The sequence below is a fragment of the Papio anubis genome, chromosome 15 (assembly GCF_008728515.1).
Source record: "Papio anubis isolate 15944 chromosome 15, Panubis1.0, whole genome shotgun sequence".
Classification (NCBI taxonomy): Eukaryota; Metazoa; Chordata; class Mammalia; order Primates; family Cercopithecidae; genus Papio; species Papio anubis.
The window spans coordinates 73,928,836-73,945,772 of record NC_044990.1 but is presented as its reverse complement, the minus strand read 5'-3'; the positions used below and the strand labels follow the sequence as shown (position 1 = coordinate 73,945,772).

The window sequence follows — 16,937 nt, the reverse complement described above, 5'->3', positions numbered from 1 at the left end:
TTTCCTGCAATGCACATAAAAATCTGTCAAAAGTTTAATTGTAGACCTGCTGGCTTCTGAAAATCAAGTCAATTATCCCAAGTTCATTTAGGAGCAGTGGCGCTTCCTATAATGTACATTACCTACACATGCACAGGGGCAGGAAGGTTTTAAATGACTAAGCCCAGCACACCATTTGCTCAGAAGATGTTCCTCAAGTACATCTCTTTTAGGATACAATTTAGTCTATGAGGCGCGAGGAAAGCTGTGCAGTGGAGACAACCAGATGGGCAATGAGCAGGGAGAGGAGCTGTGAACCTTGTGAAAGATAAACCTGAACCTTTTCTATGCTACATGTTCACCACGAGAAAATCAGATAAGTATGAAGTCTCAAAGGAGTGGGGGACAGCAAAATCCATGCCTTGCTGTCCTGCAGTCCAAACACCACCAAGGGCTCTGGTATCTACGCTGTATTAACTCTGTTTTCTTGTTTTCTGTATTCTCCATGCTCTGGCATCTGGGGCCTCGCTGACTTGGGGGAAACTGCTCCTCCAACCCAAGGGCTGGCCAGTTATTACAGATAGTAAATGACTCCCTACAAGCACTTCTTTCATAAGCAAACCAACCATCCCAAAGACCACACCCCCAACTACCTCCTTTCCCAAGTGTTTATCCATTAAGCAGGTATTTCCTTGCCCTAATCACCCCAGGGTGGCAACCAGACAACTTGGGACTCCTACAACTTGGGACGCCTACACTCCAGAGCCTGCTGAAAGTATTAAAACGAGCCAATCCTAAACCTGCTTAGTTTTCCCAGCCTGGCTTATTCCTTCCCACAAAAATCACAACAAGGACTCATGAACATGAGTTTCCCACCCAGCTCCTGAATGACCCTGGTTCTTCCCTGCGTGGCCCCGCATGCCATGCCGTGTCTCCCGCTTGTCGGGATCAACGAGTATAAAACTTCTTTCCTGACAGTCATTTCCATGTCTGTGCATCTTACCATACCCGATTAAAACAAATCCCCAGTTCATTTTAAACACAGGTTAGTCTACGTCATAGAATAAGATTCTTTTCCTTAACCTTCCCCACAAGCTTTTGAAGCGTGTAACTAGACATCATCATTGTCAACAACATCATCATCATCGTTATACTACAGCTAAGAAAGGGAAACAAGGGCAAATGCCAGGGATTCACCGAAGGTCCACAAAACATGGCCAAGCTGGGACTTAAACACAAATTTGGGGGCTAGTACCAGATGCTGGCCATTTCCCCAAAAAGATTTGCAGAAGCCCATAGGAAGTTAGAAATATGGTCCCCAGTGAACCTCAGTTGCTTCGTATATAAAATGGAGACTACAGAGTATCAGTCTTCTGGAGAACTATGACAATATATGTGAAAGCACTTTGTAAAACACACTGTATACATGCATTTAAAAACCAGTGACTTTATGTTACATGATTAAAGTCATCAATGAATAACATGACGGCTAACTTATGATCGTGACAGCTGCTCATGATGTAAAGTATTTTACATTATCATTTCATTTAACCCTGACAACAACCCTATGAGTTGATTTAATAATCATTAATTAATAATTAGTATTATTACCTCCATTTGCAAATGAGAAGACTGAGTCTATGAGAAGTTAAGGAATGTGCTCGAATTTGCACTGTTAGCTCTGTGTGGAGCTATGATTCAAACCCATATATTAAACTGTCTGTCCCAAAGTTTTTCCCTGCCCTCAGAACTAAGAATACTCAAGTAAACATTTGCTCTTTTTGGCTGCCCGGCATACAAAACATATCCTAAGCTTGGCGGAGCCCTGCCTTCCCCTGTGGAGCCCAAAGGGAGCCTTTTCTCCCCATTCTGAGCTATTACAATGTGTGATTGACACAAGGAATAGATCCATGTCTTTAGTGAGAAGTTCACATTGACATGCAAGGTGGTCTTGCCTCATACAAAATAGCAAATCTTAAGGGCAAACTACAGTCTAATATCCTTCACATCATGAGCACAATATCCTTCACATCATGAAAAATATGACATAGGGCACGCGGCAAAGGAGCAAAGGCATGCTTCTATCAGGGTTTGCATTCCAAGAGGCAGCTACTGCAGTCCTGGTTGGAAACAAATGGATACAGCAGAGTAATAGCCACCTTCCTACAGCTGAGATGTGACCTTTCAAGGCATTGAAAGAGATATTCGTGGACATAATCACCATTGTTTATGGAGGGCCTTATTTGTGTCTGGTACTACCTAAGACAGTTTGCCTGTGTTATTTGTTGGTTGTTTTTGGCTTTTTCGAGACAGGGTCTCACTCTGTCACCCAAGCTGGAGTGAAGAGGCTCAATCACAGCTCACTGCAGCCTTGACCTCCCTGGCTCAGGTGATCCTCCCACCTCAGCCTCCTGAGTAGCTGGGACCATAGGTGCCCACTATCACGGCCGCCTAATTTTTGTATTTTTTTGTAGAGACAGGGTTTCACCATGTTGCCCAGGCTGGTCTCAAACTTCTGCACTCAAGCGATCCACCTGGCTTTGTCTCCCAAAGTGCTAGGATTACAGGCATGAGCCACCATGCCTGGCCATATGTGTCTTATTTAACCACCATTTAACAGGAAAGAACGCTGAAGCTCAGAGGGATTAAGACCCGTTAGTAAATGTTACGTCCATCAGATTCCTAAGACCAAACTCCAAGCAAAGATTTCTCAAACATTTAATGTGCATGGAAGACACCTGGCGATCTTATAAAATTGCAGATTCTGATTCAATAGGTCTGTAGTGGGGCCTGAGATTCTGCATTTCAAGCAAGCTCCCAGGAGATATAGATGCTGCTGGCTGGTGGACCACATTTCAAGAAGCAATACTCTAAATGTTTGCGCTTCTTAGATACCATCATAAAAAATATTCATGGCAGGCCAGGTGTGGTGGCTCAAGCTTGTAATCCCAGCACTTTGGGAGGCTGAGACAGGAGGATTGCTTGAAGCCAGGAGTTTGAGATAAACTTGGGCAACACAGTGAGATTCCCGTCTCCACAAATATGTGAAAATTAGCTGGACAGTTGGCATGTACCTGTAGTCCCAGCTACTCAGGAGGATGAGATGGAAGGATTGCTTAAACCCAGGAAGTTGAGCTGTGATCACGCCACTGCACCCCAGCCTGGGAGACACAGCAAGACCCTGTCTCAAAAAGGAAAGACAAGACCACAAAAACAAATCCATGGCTCTTTTACTTGTTCTAAGCACTTCCCTAGGACTCTCTCCCTTTTCTAGAGCTTGGTGACATGAGAAGAGATTCCCTCTGCAATATAAATGTCAGAATTTAACTCAATGAACAATTTCTCCTTCCATTTATTCAATCCACACACCTTTGTTGAGTGCCTTCTAAGCCAGACATAGCGTAGGTATGGGGGAGACCAGGATAAATGAGATAAGGTCCTAGCCTCTAAGACAGGAGCTATGGGTGGAGACAAGATATCTTTTAAAAAGTGTCTGATGCTTCCATGAAAGAACAGCCTGCAGCACACTGCCTTAGGATCCCCAGTCCAATCGTCCACTGCTATGGCAACTGAGGTCAGTCTGACCACTCCAGCGCCATCTTCACCACTGTAAGGCTAGGGCACTTTTCAGCATTGTGCCTTCTAACCATATTGATACAGAGACAATTTTACAGTGGCTCAACCTGTCCAGATTCTACTGCAAAAGTCCAATTCACCTACCTTGGGTTATGACTGTGTCAGTACACATATAATATTATGCCCCTGTTTGTTGGAACAGAAACATGTTAAATGTTTCTTGGACTTCACCCAGGCTGGAATGCAGCAGTGCAATATCAGCTCACTGCAGTACCAACCTCCCCAGTTCAAGCAATCCTCTCACCTCAGCCTCCCAAGTAGTTGGAACTACAGACATGTGCTGCCATGCTTGGCTATGTTTAAATGTTTTTTTTTGTAGGGACAGGGTCTCCCTCTGTTGCCCAGGCTGGTCTTGAACACCTTGGCTCAAGTGACCCTCCTGCCTCAGTCTCCCGAAGTACTGGGATTATAAGCATGAGCCACCACACCCAGCTTCTTTATACTTTTAAATAATTTTATATGCATTTGGGACATAGCATAAAAACTAATCTGAAATTAAATTTAAGTTTATTTAATGAAACTTAGTTTCAGAAAGCAGCATCAGGATCTTAGCGAATGGAAAGGTAAGTGTTATCCAAGGGTGCAGTTATCTATTAAAAGTATTAATATTGGCCAGGCTCAGTGGCTCACGCCTGTAATCCCAGCACTTTGGGAGGCTGAAGTGGGTGGATCACCAGGTCAGGAGTTTGAGACCAGCCTGGCCAAGATAGTGAAATCCTATCTCTACTAAAAATACAAAAATTAGCCAGGCATGGTGGCACGAGCCTGTAGTCCCAGCTCCTTGGGAGGCTGAGGCAGGAGAATCACTTGAACCCGGGAGGCAGAGGTTGTGGTGAGTTGAGATCATGCCACTGCACTCCAGCCTGGGTAACAGAGCGAGACTCTCTCTCAAAAAAAAAAGAAAAGTGTTAATATTTTGGAGGCATCTAACTTATTAATTTTCCCTCACTGACATAGTAATTCATTTTCATTTATTCATTATTATTGTTTTATATTTACTATTATTATTTAATCACGGACTAAGGCACTGCTATGTTGTGACTCTTTGTGTACCCCCAAATTTATATGTGGAAATCCTAACCCCCAAAATGATGGTATTCATAGGTGGAGCCCTTTGGGAGGTGATTAGGTCAGAAAGGCACAGCCCTCATGAATAGGATTAGTGCTGTTATAAAAGAGGCCCCAGAGGCCGGGCATGGTGGCTCATGCCTGTAATCCCAGCATTTTGGGAGGCTGAGGCAGACAGATCTCTTGAGGACAGGATTTTGAGACCAACTTGGACAACCTGGCAAAACTCTGTCTCTATTAAAAATACAAAAAATTAGCTGGGTGTGGTGGTGGACGCCTGTAGTCCCCGCTACTTGGGAGGCGGAAGCAGGAGAATCGCTTAACCTGGGAGGCAGAGGTTGAGATTGCACTACTGTACTCCAACCTGGGCAATACAGCAAGACTCAGTCTCAAAATAGTAATAAAAATAATAAAATAAAATAAAAAAGAGGTCTCAGAGAGCTGCCATGCCCCTTCCACCACGTGAGGATGCAGTGAGAAGGTGCCATCTATGGGCCCTCGCCATGCACTGAATCTGCCAGTGTCTTGATTTAGGACTTCACAGCCTCCAGAACTATGAGAAATAAGTTTCTGGTGTTAATGAATTACCCATTTTATGGTGTTTTGTTATTGCAGCCTGAGTGGACTAACACAGGCATACATTCTAACCAGCAAGAAGTCTAAAGTGATGACATCAGATGGCTCCCAGCTGTTCCCTAGATGTGACTAAACCCCCAGAAAACCCTCTTTCTCTAGCAAGTACCATTCCTTGCGATGGAGTCTTGCTCTGTCACCCAGGCTGGAGTGCAGCTCGATCTTGGCTCACTGCAACCTCTGCCTCCTGGGTTCAAGTGATTCTCCTGCCTCAGCCTCCCAAATAGCTGGGACTATAGGTACCTGCCACCACGCCTGGCTAATGTTTGTATTTTTAGTAGAGACAGGGTTTCACCAAGTTGGTCAGGCTGGTCTTGAACTCCTGACCTCAGGTGATCCACCTGCCTCGGCCTCCCAAAGTGCTGGGATTACAGGCATGAGCCACTATGCCTGGCCTCTTTACCCCCATTTTTATGGCATGGCCGAATAAGGGAGTGGGGAGAGAGGTGAAGCAGCTGGAAAGTGAGGGCAGAAGGCTCACACTCCTGTAGACAGCCAGCATCATTTGACTGCAGCTTCCAGATGACTGTTTGGTTTCATTCCACTGAAATCCTGGCACTTTTACTTGGGTCTTGTGGTCACTTAAGGTCATTTAAACCTATCTCAACCCAGATGCAGAGAAGACTGTAAACAGTCAGGAACACAGGAAGCTGGTCAAGATAATAGATAAGGCAGGTGGCAGGGAAGGCCTTGGCAGGGCATGGTGGCTCATGCCTGTAATCCCAGCACTCTGGGAGGCCTAGGCTGGAGGATCACTGGAACCCAGGAGTTTGAGACCACCCCAGGCAACATCGCAAGACCCTGTCTTTACCATGTCCAGCAAATTTTGTTTATAAATACAATTATAAACAAAATTATAATTACTTATAAGTAAAATTAGCCGGGCATGGTGGCACGTGCCTGTAGTCCCAGCTCCTCAGGAGGCTGCGATGGGAGGATCACTTGGGCTCAGGAAGTCAAGGCTGAAGTGAGCTATGATCATGCCACTGCACTCCAGCCTGGGTGACAGAATGAGACACTGTCTTAAAAAACAAAAATTAAAAACAGAAGGAAAGACCTTAATCCCATGAGCAACTATAACCATTATAATAGAGGATAGTTTTATGGCTATAATTTGGGAAACTTCTACTGCCAGGTGGCCAAGCACTGTGAAGTTCTCGAATTGAACTTCAGGTTGAAAGATATCTGAAGGAACTCTTGGAGACCCGTTCTCTTAATTTAAGGATGAGGCACAGAAGGTGTCATTGCTGAAGTCAAAGTCTCACAGCAAGTCATAAAGGAGGCAGAATGTGAGGCTCAGTCTGCTGAGTCATAATCCAGTGACCTTCCTTCGGGTTGCCTGCACACATTTCCTCACTCGCTCCTCAATTCAGCACAGTCCGGCCTTCCTCCAGGAATACAATTTTGCCCTCACCGTGAACCATCTGTAGTCTCACTCATTATTTGGCTTATTCAGTCATTTTGCAGCTCTATATCTGGAACCCAGCATGTGCCAGGGGCATGACAGGAACATGACAGATCCAGCCCCTGTCCCAAGGTGATCATGATTTGCTTCAATTTCTCACTGCAGCCACGCTTCCGGGATTCAGTCTTCCCCCTCAGAAAGAACTGCTTCTCTCCCTACTATGAGAGATGCTTTACTTTCACAGTGAAAGCATTCCTATTAATGTTGCTATGAGAGAAAAACAAAACACAACAAAACAGGAGACCTAGTTTATGGTAGACTTAGTGTCTAAAGATAGTGAATTGGCTTTGGATTTTAATCAAGCTTTCAGGCTGTAATAAGAATTGAATTGCAGGTGTCCCTATGGTTTATTTCACAGAATGACAGTTGAAGGTGGCCTCTGTATTTTTTTACAATAGCTATAAATGCTGCTCACCCAAAAAGCTGTTTGCTAACATCAACTTTTTAAGGGATGTAGTCACTATTAATCCAAATGAAGCCCTAAAAAGCTGTGGCTACACTGGAGCATTCAAGAGGGTTAGCTATGAGAAGGTATGACTCCAGCAATGAAGTTATATAATCAGCAAGAAAAAAAAAAAATACAACCCCGACAGCTTAGAAAGATTTTCTGCTGTTCTTTCTTAGAGGAGGTTTAATCTGGCCTAAGTCTAAGAAGATTTGTCTCAAATTGACAATGCAGGCTTAAATAGTTTATTATTTTAAAAGGTGATATAACCATTTTCATTCTTCATTGACTTCTGAGTTCTTTTCTCAATTTGTAATTATTGCGACGTTGGAGAGATTATTGGCATAGATAGCTTTTCCAATTCCCTCATTGTTATGTTTTCAAATAGGAATAAAAGAAAAGCAACCAGCAATGACTCCATGGGAAAGGAAATCCAAATGTGTGAATCCCTGTTTCCTTTGGAAATAAGAATCAGTGTTTCTGACATTGAAAATAGATTTCTGCAGCAAAGTGTATCATTTACAAAGATTGTGACTCAGGATGAAGAAGGTAGAGAGATTATATTAATTTAATTGTACTTGTTCTTGGGGAAGCATTGTCAGTGGGTGAGATTTTCAAATCACCTACGCACAGAGTATACAGGAGATACAGAATAAATTATTTTTACAATCAAGAAGCAAAGTTAACTTTAAAAATAAAGTTTTGGCCAGGGTGGTGGCTCATGCTTATAATCCCAGCACGTTAGGCGGACAAGGCAGTAAGATTGCTTGAACCCAGGAGTTCAAGACCAGCCTAGGTAACATAGTGAGACTTCATCTCTACAAAAACCTTTAAAAATTAGCCAAGTGTGGTGGCATGTGCCTGTACTCCCAGCTACTTGGGAGGCTGAGGTGGGAGGATCACTTGAACCTGGGAGGTGGAGGTGGTAGTGAGCTGAGATTGCACCACTGCGCTCCAACCAGGGCAACAAAGCAAGGTTCTGTCTCAAAAACAATAAATGCAAACTAAGAAGGTTTTAAGGGTGAGAGATATCTGGACCATCATAAATGCTAGTAATAAAATTCCTAACTCTGTGATGATGTGTTTGGGGAAGTAGCGAGTTGAAGTCATGTAAAATGTACCATGGTTCTTTAACCCACTTTGAAACTAAAGTTGAACACATATTTCCAATAACTGGGTTTCATTAAGAAATACAGAATGAAACATATTAAGGCAATTTTCTTTCTTTCTTTCTGTTTCTTTTTGGCCTGAGGATGTACAGGAATTTAGGTTCAAGTATGGTTTACCAATGACATTTTAAAATGAGGCCGGGCACGGTGGCTCAGGCCTATTATCTCGGCATTCTGGGAGTCAGAGACAGGTGAATCTCTTGAGCTCAGGAGTTCGAGACCGCCCTTGGCAACACAGGGAGACCCCATCTCAAAAAATATATATATAAAATAATTGAACATATAAAAGATGAACCCAATTAAAAACAAACAGACTTGCCACATGCCATCTCTTCTACCTGATTCCTAAGGTGAAAAAGGGCCAAGGGGGGCCCCTGGAGAAAGAACGACTGTAAGACGTGCAGAGTGACAACAGGGTCTCCACACACACTCTTCTTTCCCTTTAAAAATTCCCCCCTTTCTAGGCAGTGTTCTATAGCAGAAGGAACAGTGTTGAAATACCCCAAAATAAGTTTAGAAGTTGAGTCTGAAGAGAGACACAGCATGGATTCCTCAAATGGGTACCTCGGAAAGTCCACGTTATTTCAGGGCCTACCTGAGGCATCCATGCTTGAATATTTCTTTTGATTGTCATTAGCACTCTCCTGGATTTAGTTAAGTATTCTCTCTTTATCCCCTGGCACTCGCTGTAGACTAATGATGTGCATACTTGACACAAAATCTCCTAACACATTTTGCTTCAGTAACTTCCTAGTTAAAATTTTATTTCATTTTCTTTACTGGGGCCAAGGTACAGTTTTACTATTTGACTGTGAAAAGTCTGTATTTTACCAAAAAACAAGGAGCAATTTTTAAGATAATAAACCCACAACTTGTGGCAGATTTGTAAATGTATCAAACGTGCAGAAAGCAGAGGCAGATAGTAATTCTCATAATGATATGAAAGCAAATGACAATTGTTTCCCTGAAGGCATCCTGGAGTATGAAAATGTCCTTAAAAAATACATGTTCCCTCTTTGAGATATGTACACTTGTGATAGAATTTCTAATATGCACAACGATGAAAACTTGCCCCATGTATTTTTAAAACAAATAAATAAAACCAGGTAACCAAAGGGGAAAGTAAACAGCATTTTCTTTCACTTAACTGCTTTCAAACTTTTCTTGCTGTTATTTTATCATTCAATATGGTTTTTTGGTTTTGTTTTGTTTTATATCTAGGCTGTGACAAACATTAAAAAAAAAAAATGGAAACCCCTCTGAAAATAGAATTCCTTCCTTTGTTATCAGGAATCTAGGATAAAGTAGATGTAAGGAGACATACGGATTACCTTACAGGCCTTTTGGAATACCCAGTGTGACTCCAAAGGAAAGAGTGGAAGTGGCTGCATGGTTTTAAAAGCCAGTTTCCATTTGCCATCATTTGCCAGTTCCAATCTATCAATGGCATATTCCATATATATGTGTGTTATATATGTGTGTGCATGTATATGTGTATATACATTCATATAGATACCTGTGTGTTATATATGTGTATGTATAGATACACATGTGTGCATATATATACACATATAGATACCTCTGTGTGTGTGTGTGTGTGTGTGTGTGTATATATATATAGAGAGAGAGAGAGAGAGGAAGAGAGACAAGTTTAAATCAATGAGAACGTTTCCTATATAGAGGTGATGACCCCTCAAGATTCCTCCATGACTCAAGGCAAATTGAAACTGACTTTTAAAACAATCTAATCACTTCCACTCTTCCCTCTGGAGTCACACTGGGTATTCCAAAAGCCCCGTAAGGTTATTCTTACATCTCCTTTGCCAAATAAAATAAATAATGTCATTCTTTCAGCCAATACTCATACACCCCATCCTTCCTAGGCAAATCGTGGCACTGTGATTAAGCACTCAGTCTTCAGAGAGTTAACAACCAGCCATAGACAGCTACTTCAGCACAGTTGGAGGGGGAAAGTACATTTTACCTCCACCCCAAACAAAGCCATTATATTTACCTGCTACTTTGAAGATAGTAAAATGCGGTCGGCAATGGAAAGAACCCAACGCATTACCTGCGCAGTTCATCCATAGACCCTGGTAAACCCAAGTGGCTGTTATCACCGAGGAGGCTCGCGTGGTCACTTTCCACTCATTGGACGTGGTAGCAGCAACGAGAGCTCCAAACCCTCCGACACCAGACACCAGAGCCCAGATCTGCGCCCTGGACATGTCGCGCCGCCTTCGCCAGTGACACTGTCCGGACAGAAAGCTTTGGTGGTCTAGGCATGCAGCTGATAGAGAACACTTTGACAAGCGTCACAGCCAGTGGATGTGGGTAGGTGACAGCGTTTCATGCTCGGATGGCCTGAGGAAGTACAGGAATTTAGGATCAAGTATGGTTTACCAAAGACATTTTAAAGATGGCCTGAAAGAGTCGTTCTGATTTTCTACACGGATATTTATTAAAATTTCGTAGATGAATTTTAAGGGTTTTGATTTCGCAGATTTTTTTTAACTTGCCACCATAGTTAATGCTTAATTTTCTGTTAGCCTGAAGCTTAACGAACCGTGCAACTACCAGATATTACAAAGTACAAATTATACAGTAACAGTTAAGGCTTATTTGATCAATTGCTTTAGTCTCACCTGCTTTTGAATCTTTACATAATTGAATCATATTGTAGAAATTCTCCTATAACCTTTTTTTTTTTTCACATAACACTGTATTTGAGGGATTTATCCATGCTCAGGAATGTAGTTGTCATTCATTAACTATTACAGCTGAATATAGTATTTCATTAAATGCAATTTAAGGAACATGATTTATTCATGTTCCTGGAGCTGAACATTCGTGCTGTTCCCTTTTCTCCCTAATAACCATTGGCGCAGCTATAAACATTCTTGGGCATTTCTTCTTGTGCATGTGAGTGAGAGTTTCTCTAGGGCATATCCTAGAATCAGAATTTTGCTAGGATGTAGGAAACACTCATCTTTAACTTTATAGACAATGCTAAATCGTTTGACTAAGTAGTTACAGCAATTTAGAGTCCCACTAGCAGTGGGTAAGTCCTCCGTGTTCCGCTTCATAACACGGTACCTGTGGGGTTGTTGAGACTGTTATTTTTTCTTTTGGCCAGTCTGATGGGTATAAAGGTGTCACATTATAATTACTAATTTATATTTTCTGATTACTAAGGAGATTGGGCATCTTTTTGTGTGTTTATTGGTTATGTTTTTGTCTACAATGAAATATGCAACTTTTGCTCACCTATCTATTGAGTTGTTTGACTTTTTATAACTTATTTTTAGTTATCTATATACTCAGGATAGTAATCTTTTGTGGATTATTTATGTTGCGGGTATCTTCCCCCAGTTTGTGGTTTCTCTTTATGTGGCCATTTGAGAAACAGTGTTGGTTTTAATATAGCTAAATTTATCAAGTTTCACCAAGTGATTTGTGGTTTGAGATCTTGATTAAGAAATCCCTATCTTGGGCCTGGCATGGTGGCTCCCACCTGTAATCCCGGCACTTTAGGAGGCCAAGGTGGGAGGATCACTTGAGGCCAGGGGTTTGAGACTAGACTGGACAACATATTGAGACAGTGGCTCTATAGAAAATACAAAAATTAGCTGAGTGTTGTGGTGCAGGCCTGTGGTCCCAGCTACTTGGGAGGCTGAGGTGGGAGGAGGATGGCTTGAACCTGTGAGGTCAAGGCTTCAGTGAGCCATGATTGCACCACACACTCCAGCCTGGGTGACAGAGCTGAGACCTCGTCTCAGAAAAGAAAAGAAAAGAAAAGAAAAGAAAAGAAAAGAAAAGAAAAGAAAAGAAATGAAATGAAAAAAATGAAAAAAGAAAAGAAAAGGAAAAAGGGAAAAAAAGAAAAAGAAATCTCTATCTAAAAGAAAATAACTTTTTTCCTCTTCACTTCAAAAAACTTCAGACTTCTAACTTACATATTTAAGTGTTTAAATAATCCAGATTGATTTTTCTGTGTCATGTGATTTGGGACCTATTTTATTTTGCAATGTGGAAACCCACTTTTCCAATTTTCTTGTGTAGTCCCTTGTTTCTCTATTGATCTGCAATGTTACCTCTGTCATACATACTGGGCATCAATATTCACATGATCTGGTTTTGGATTCTTTACTCTGTTCCATTTATCTGCTTGACTGTTCCTAGGCCAGTATAATACTTTCTTAACTACTCTAATTTTATAAATATATCTCAAAATCTTGTTGGTGAGTGTTTTACTTTGCTTACCTTGCTCTTCTTTTTTAAGCATGTTCGGATTTTTCTTTTAGCTCTTTGCTATTTCTTATATATTTTTATTTATTTATTTATTTATTTAGAGACAAAGTCTCACTCTGTTGCCCAGGCTGGAGTGCAAAGGCGCAATCTTGGCTGACTGCAACCTCTGCCTCCCGGGTTCAAGTGATTCTCGTGCCTCAGCTTCCCGAGTAGCTAGGACTACAGGTGCCCATCACCACACCCGGCTAATTTTTGTATTTTAGTAGAGACGGGGTTTCACCATGTTGGCCGGACTGGTCTCAAACTCCTGACCTTAGGTGATCCACCTGCCTGGGCCTCCCAAAGTGCTGGGATTACAGGCATGAGCCACTGTGCCTGGCCCTTATATATTTTAGAATCAGTTTATCAAATTAGACACATACACATACATATAGATTGGGAGGTTTGTTGGAATTGTTTTGCACCTATTATTCAGTTTGAGGAAAATGGATAGCTTTATAAAATCAAGTCTTCCTGTTCATGAACATCATATATCTCTTCATTTATTTAACCCATCTTTAATGCTTTTAATGAAGTTATATACTTTAATCTCTAAAAATAGTTACTTTTTTGTTATATTTATTCTTAAAGTTAGGACTCATTCTAACATCTATTTTGTACTTACAGTTTGTTCAGTTTTTTTCTTGAGTACACATATACTTTTTCTCCTTTCTTGAGTTGTTTTGAAATTGGGACCTTTTTTCACATTTCAATTTTTCTCTCCATTAAATCGGAAATTACACTTTATTTGCATTGTTTAATGATTACTAATAGAAGCTTTAATGTATATTTAGCTTAATATATAAAAGTAATTGGCCTGGTATGGTGGCTTACGCCTGTAATCCCAGCACTTTGGGAGGCCAAGGCAGGTAGATCAGCTGAGGTCAGGAGTTCGAGACCAGCCTGGCCAACATGGCGAAACCCCCTCTCTACAAAAGTACAAAAATTAGCTGGGCATGATAGCAGGTGCCTGTAATCCCAGCTGCTCAGGAGGCTGAGGTGGAAAAATCACTTGAACCTGGGAGGCAGAGTTTGCAGTGAGCTGAGATCATGCCATTGCACTCCAGCCTGGGTGAGAGAGCGAGACTCTATCTCAAAAAGAAAAAAAAAAAAAATCATCATCTCAATAGATGCAGAAAAGAACTTTGATAAAATTCAATACCCCTTCATGCTAAAAACTCTCAATAAACTAGGTACTGATGAAACGTATCTCAAAATAATGAGACCTATTTATGACAAACCCACAGCCAATATCATACTGAATGGCCAAAAGCTGGAAGCATTCCCTTTGAAAACCAGCACACAACAAGGATGCCCTCTCTCACCACTCCTACTCAACGTAGTATAGGAAGTTCTGGCCAGGGCAATCAGGCAAGAGAAAGAAATAAACGGTGCTCAAATAGGAAGAGAGGAATTCAAATTGTCTCTGTTTACGGATGACATGACATGATTTTATATTTAGAAAACCCCATCATCTCAGCCCAAAATCTCCTTAAGCTGATAAGCAACTTCAGCAAAGTCTCAGGATACAAAATCAATGTGCAAAAATCACAAGCATTCCTATACACCAATAACAGACAGAGAGCCAAATCATGAGTGAACTCCCATTCACAATTGCTACAAAGGGAATAAAATACCTAGGAATACAACTTACAAGGGATGTGAAGAACCTCTTCAAGGAGAACTACAAACCACTGCTCAAGGAAATAAGAGAGGACACAAACAAATGGAAAAACATTCCACGTTCATGGATAGGAAGAATCAGTATCGTGAAAATGGCCATACTCCCCAAAGTAATTTATAGATTCAATGTTATCTCCATCAAGCTACCATCGACTTTCTTCACAGAATTAGAAAAAGCTACTTTAAATTTTATATGGAACCAAAAAAGAGCCTGTAGTGCCAAGACAATCCTAAGTGAAAAGAACAAAGCTGGAGGCATCACGCTACCTGACTTCAAACTATACTACAAGGCTACAGTAACCAAAACAGCTTGACACTGGTACCAAAACAGATATATAGACCAGTGCAACAGAACAGAGGCCTCAGAAATAATGCCACACATCTACAACCATCTGATCTTTGACAAACCTGACAAAAACAAGAAATGGGGAAAGGATTCCCTATTTAATAAATGGTGTTGGGAAAACTGGCTAGCCATATGCAGAAAACTGAAACTGGACACCTTCCTTATACCTTATACAAAAATTAACTAAAGATGGATTAAAGACTTAAACGTAAGACCTAAAACCATAAACACCCTAGAAGAAAACCTAGGGAATACCATTCAGGACACAGGCATGGACAAAGACTTCATGACTAAAACACCAAAAGCAATGGCAACAAAAACCAAAATTGACAAATGGGATCTAATTAAACTAAAGAGCTTCTCTACAGCAAAAGAAATTATCATCAGAGTGAACAGGCAACCTACAGAATGGGAGAAAATTTTTGCAATCTATCCATCGGACAAAGGGCTAATATCCAGAATCTACAAGGAACTTAAACAAATTTACAATAAAAAAAAAAAAACATCAAAAAGTGGGTGAAGGATATGAACACACACTTCTCAAAAGAAGACATTTATGTGGCCAAAAGACATGAAAAAATGGACATCACCACTGATCATTAGAGAAATGCAAATCAAAACCACAATGAGATACCATCTTATGCCAGTTAGAATGGTGATCATTAAAAAGTCAGGAAACAACAAATGCAGGAGAAGATGTGGAGAAATAGGAACGCTTATACACTGTTGATGGGAGTGTAAATTAGTTCAATGATTGTGGAAGACAGTGTGGCAATTCCTCAAGGATCTACAACCAGAAATACCATTTCACCCAGCAATCCCATTACTGGGTATATACCCAAAGGATTATAAATCATTCTACTATAAAGACACATGCATACATATGTTTATTACAGCACTATTCAGAAAATCACAATTGCAAAGGCTTGGAACCAACCCAAATGCCCATCAATGATAAACTGGTTAAAGAAAATGTGACACATGTACACCATGGAATATTATGCAGTCATAAAAAAGGATGAGTTCATGTCGTTTGCAGGGACATGGATGAAGCTGGAAACCATCACTCTCAGCAAATTAACACATGAACAGAAAACCAAACACCACATGTTCTCACTCGTAAGTGGGAGCTGAACAGTGAGAATACATGGACACAGGGAGGGGAACATCACACACCAAGGCCTGTCAGAGGGTGGGGAGCTAGGGGAGGGAGAGCATTAGGAGAAATGCCTAATGTAGATGATGGGTTGATGGGTGTGGCACGTGTACACCTATGGCACATGTATACCTATGTAACAAACCTGCATGTTCTGCACAGGTGTTCCAGAACTTGAAGTATAATTAAAAAAAAAAAAAAGTAATCAGTGTCTTTATTCTCCTCCTGAATGGTCTTAAGAACCTTAAGATGTTTCAACATGAACTACTCCTCTTCTGATTTCTGTTATTACTTTACTTCTATCTTGTTTGATGTTTAGACCCAGAAACTGGATTTTTAGTCACACAAATGTTAGCCCCACAAACATTATTACAACTATATACTGTCATTGTTTATCTTCTTTTTTTTTTTTTGCTTGCGATTCTATTTTGTATCTTAAACCTTCCCTGTCAGTTTATTTTTCTTCTTCCTAAAGGCCATTCTTGAGAAGTTTCTTTAGTGAGCAACTTGTTTGTCAGATAATATCTTTACTCAGGCCAGGCACTGTGACTTCTGCCTCTAATCCCAACATTTTGGGAGGCCAAGGTAGGCAGATCTCTTAAGCTCAGGAGATTGAGACCAGCCTGGGCAACATAGTGAGACCTCATCACTACAAAAAATATAAAAATTAGCCAAGTGTAGTGATGCATGTCTGTAGTATCAGTTACTCGGGAGGCTGAGGCAGGAAGATCACTTGAGCCCTGGAGGCAGACGTTGCAGTGAGCCGACATCACACCACTGTACTCCAGCCTGTGTGACAGAGTGAGACCCCATCTCAAATATCTATATATACATATATAGTGATAAATATATGTATATATAGAGAGATAGATATCTATTAGATAGATATCTGTATGTATATATGTGTGTATGTATAGATATATATCTATACCTATAGATATAAATCTTTATTCAGGGCTTATTTTTGTTAGGTAATTTTGCTAGGTATTAACAAAGATTCTTTTTAACAAAACTTTATTCAGGGTGCCCTGAGGTCTTTTTCAAGTAGGCCTTGACTTTTAGACTTG

At 40.9% G+C, this 16,937-nt stretch overlaps 1 protein-coding gene across 2 annotated transcripts in view; it reads right to left on the bottom strand.

Moving 5' to 3' along the window:
* The window catches only part of CLDN10 (claudin 10), a 124,124-nt gene extending 113,267 nt beyond the window's left edge, over positions 1–10,857 (bottom strand). Inside the window, exon 1 of one of the 2 annotated variants that reach the window (XM_017951359.3) lies at positions 10,410–10,857. In XM_017951359.3, coding sequence (XP_017806848.1) covers positions 10,410–10,623 — 214 coding nt within the window. In that variant the 5' untranslated portion in view covers positions 10,624–10,857. The remainder of the gene's footprint in view (positions 1–10,409) is intronic. The other variant, XM_017951360.3, reaches the window with a different exon arrangement.
* Between the last annotated feature and the right edge of the window lie 6,080 nt (positions 10,858–16,937).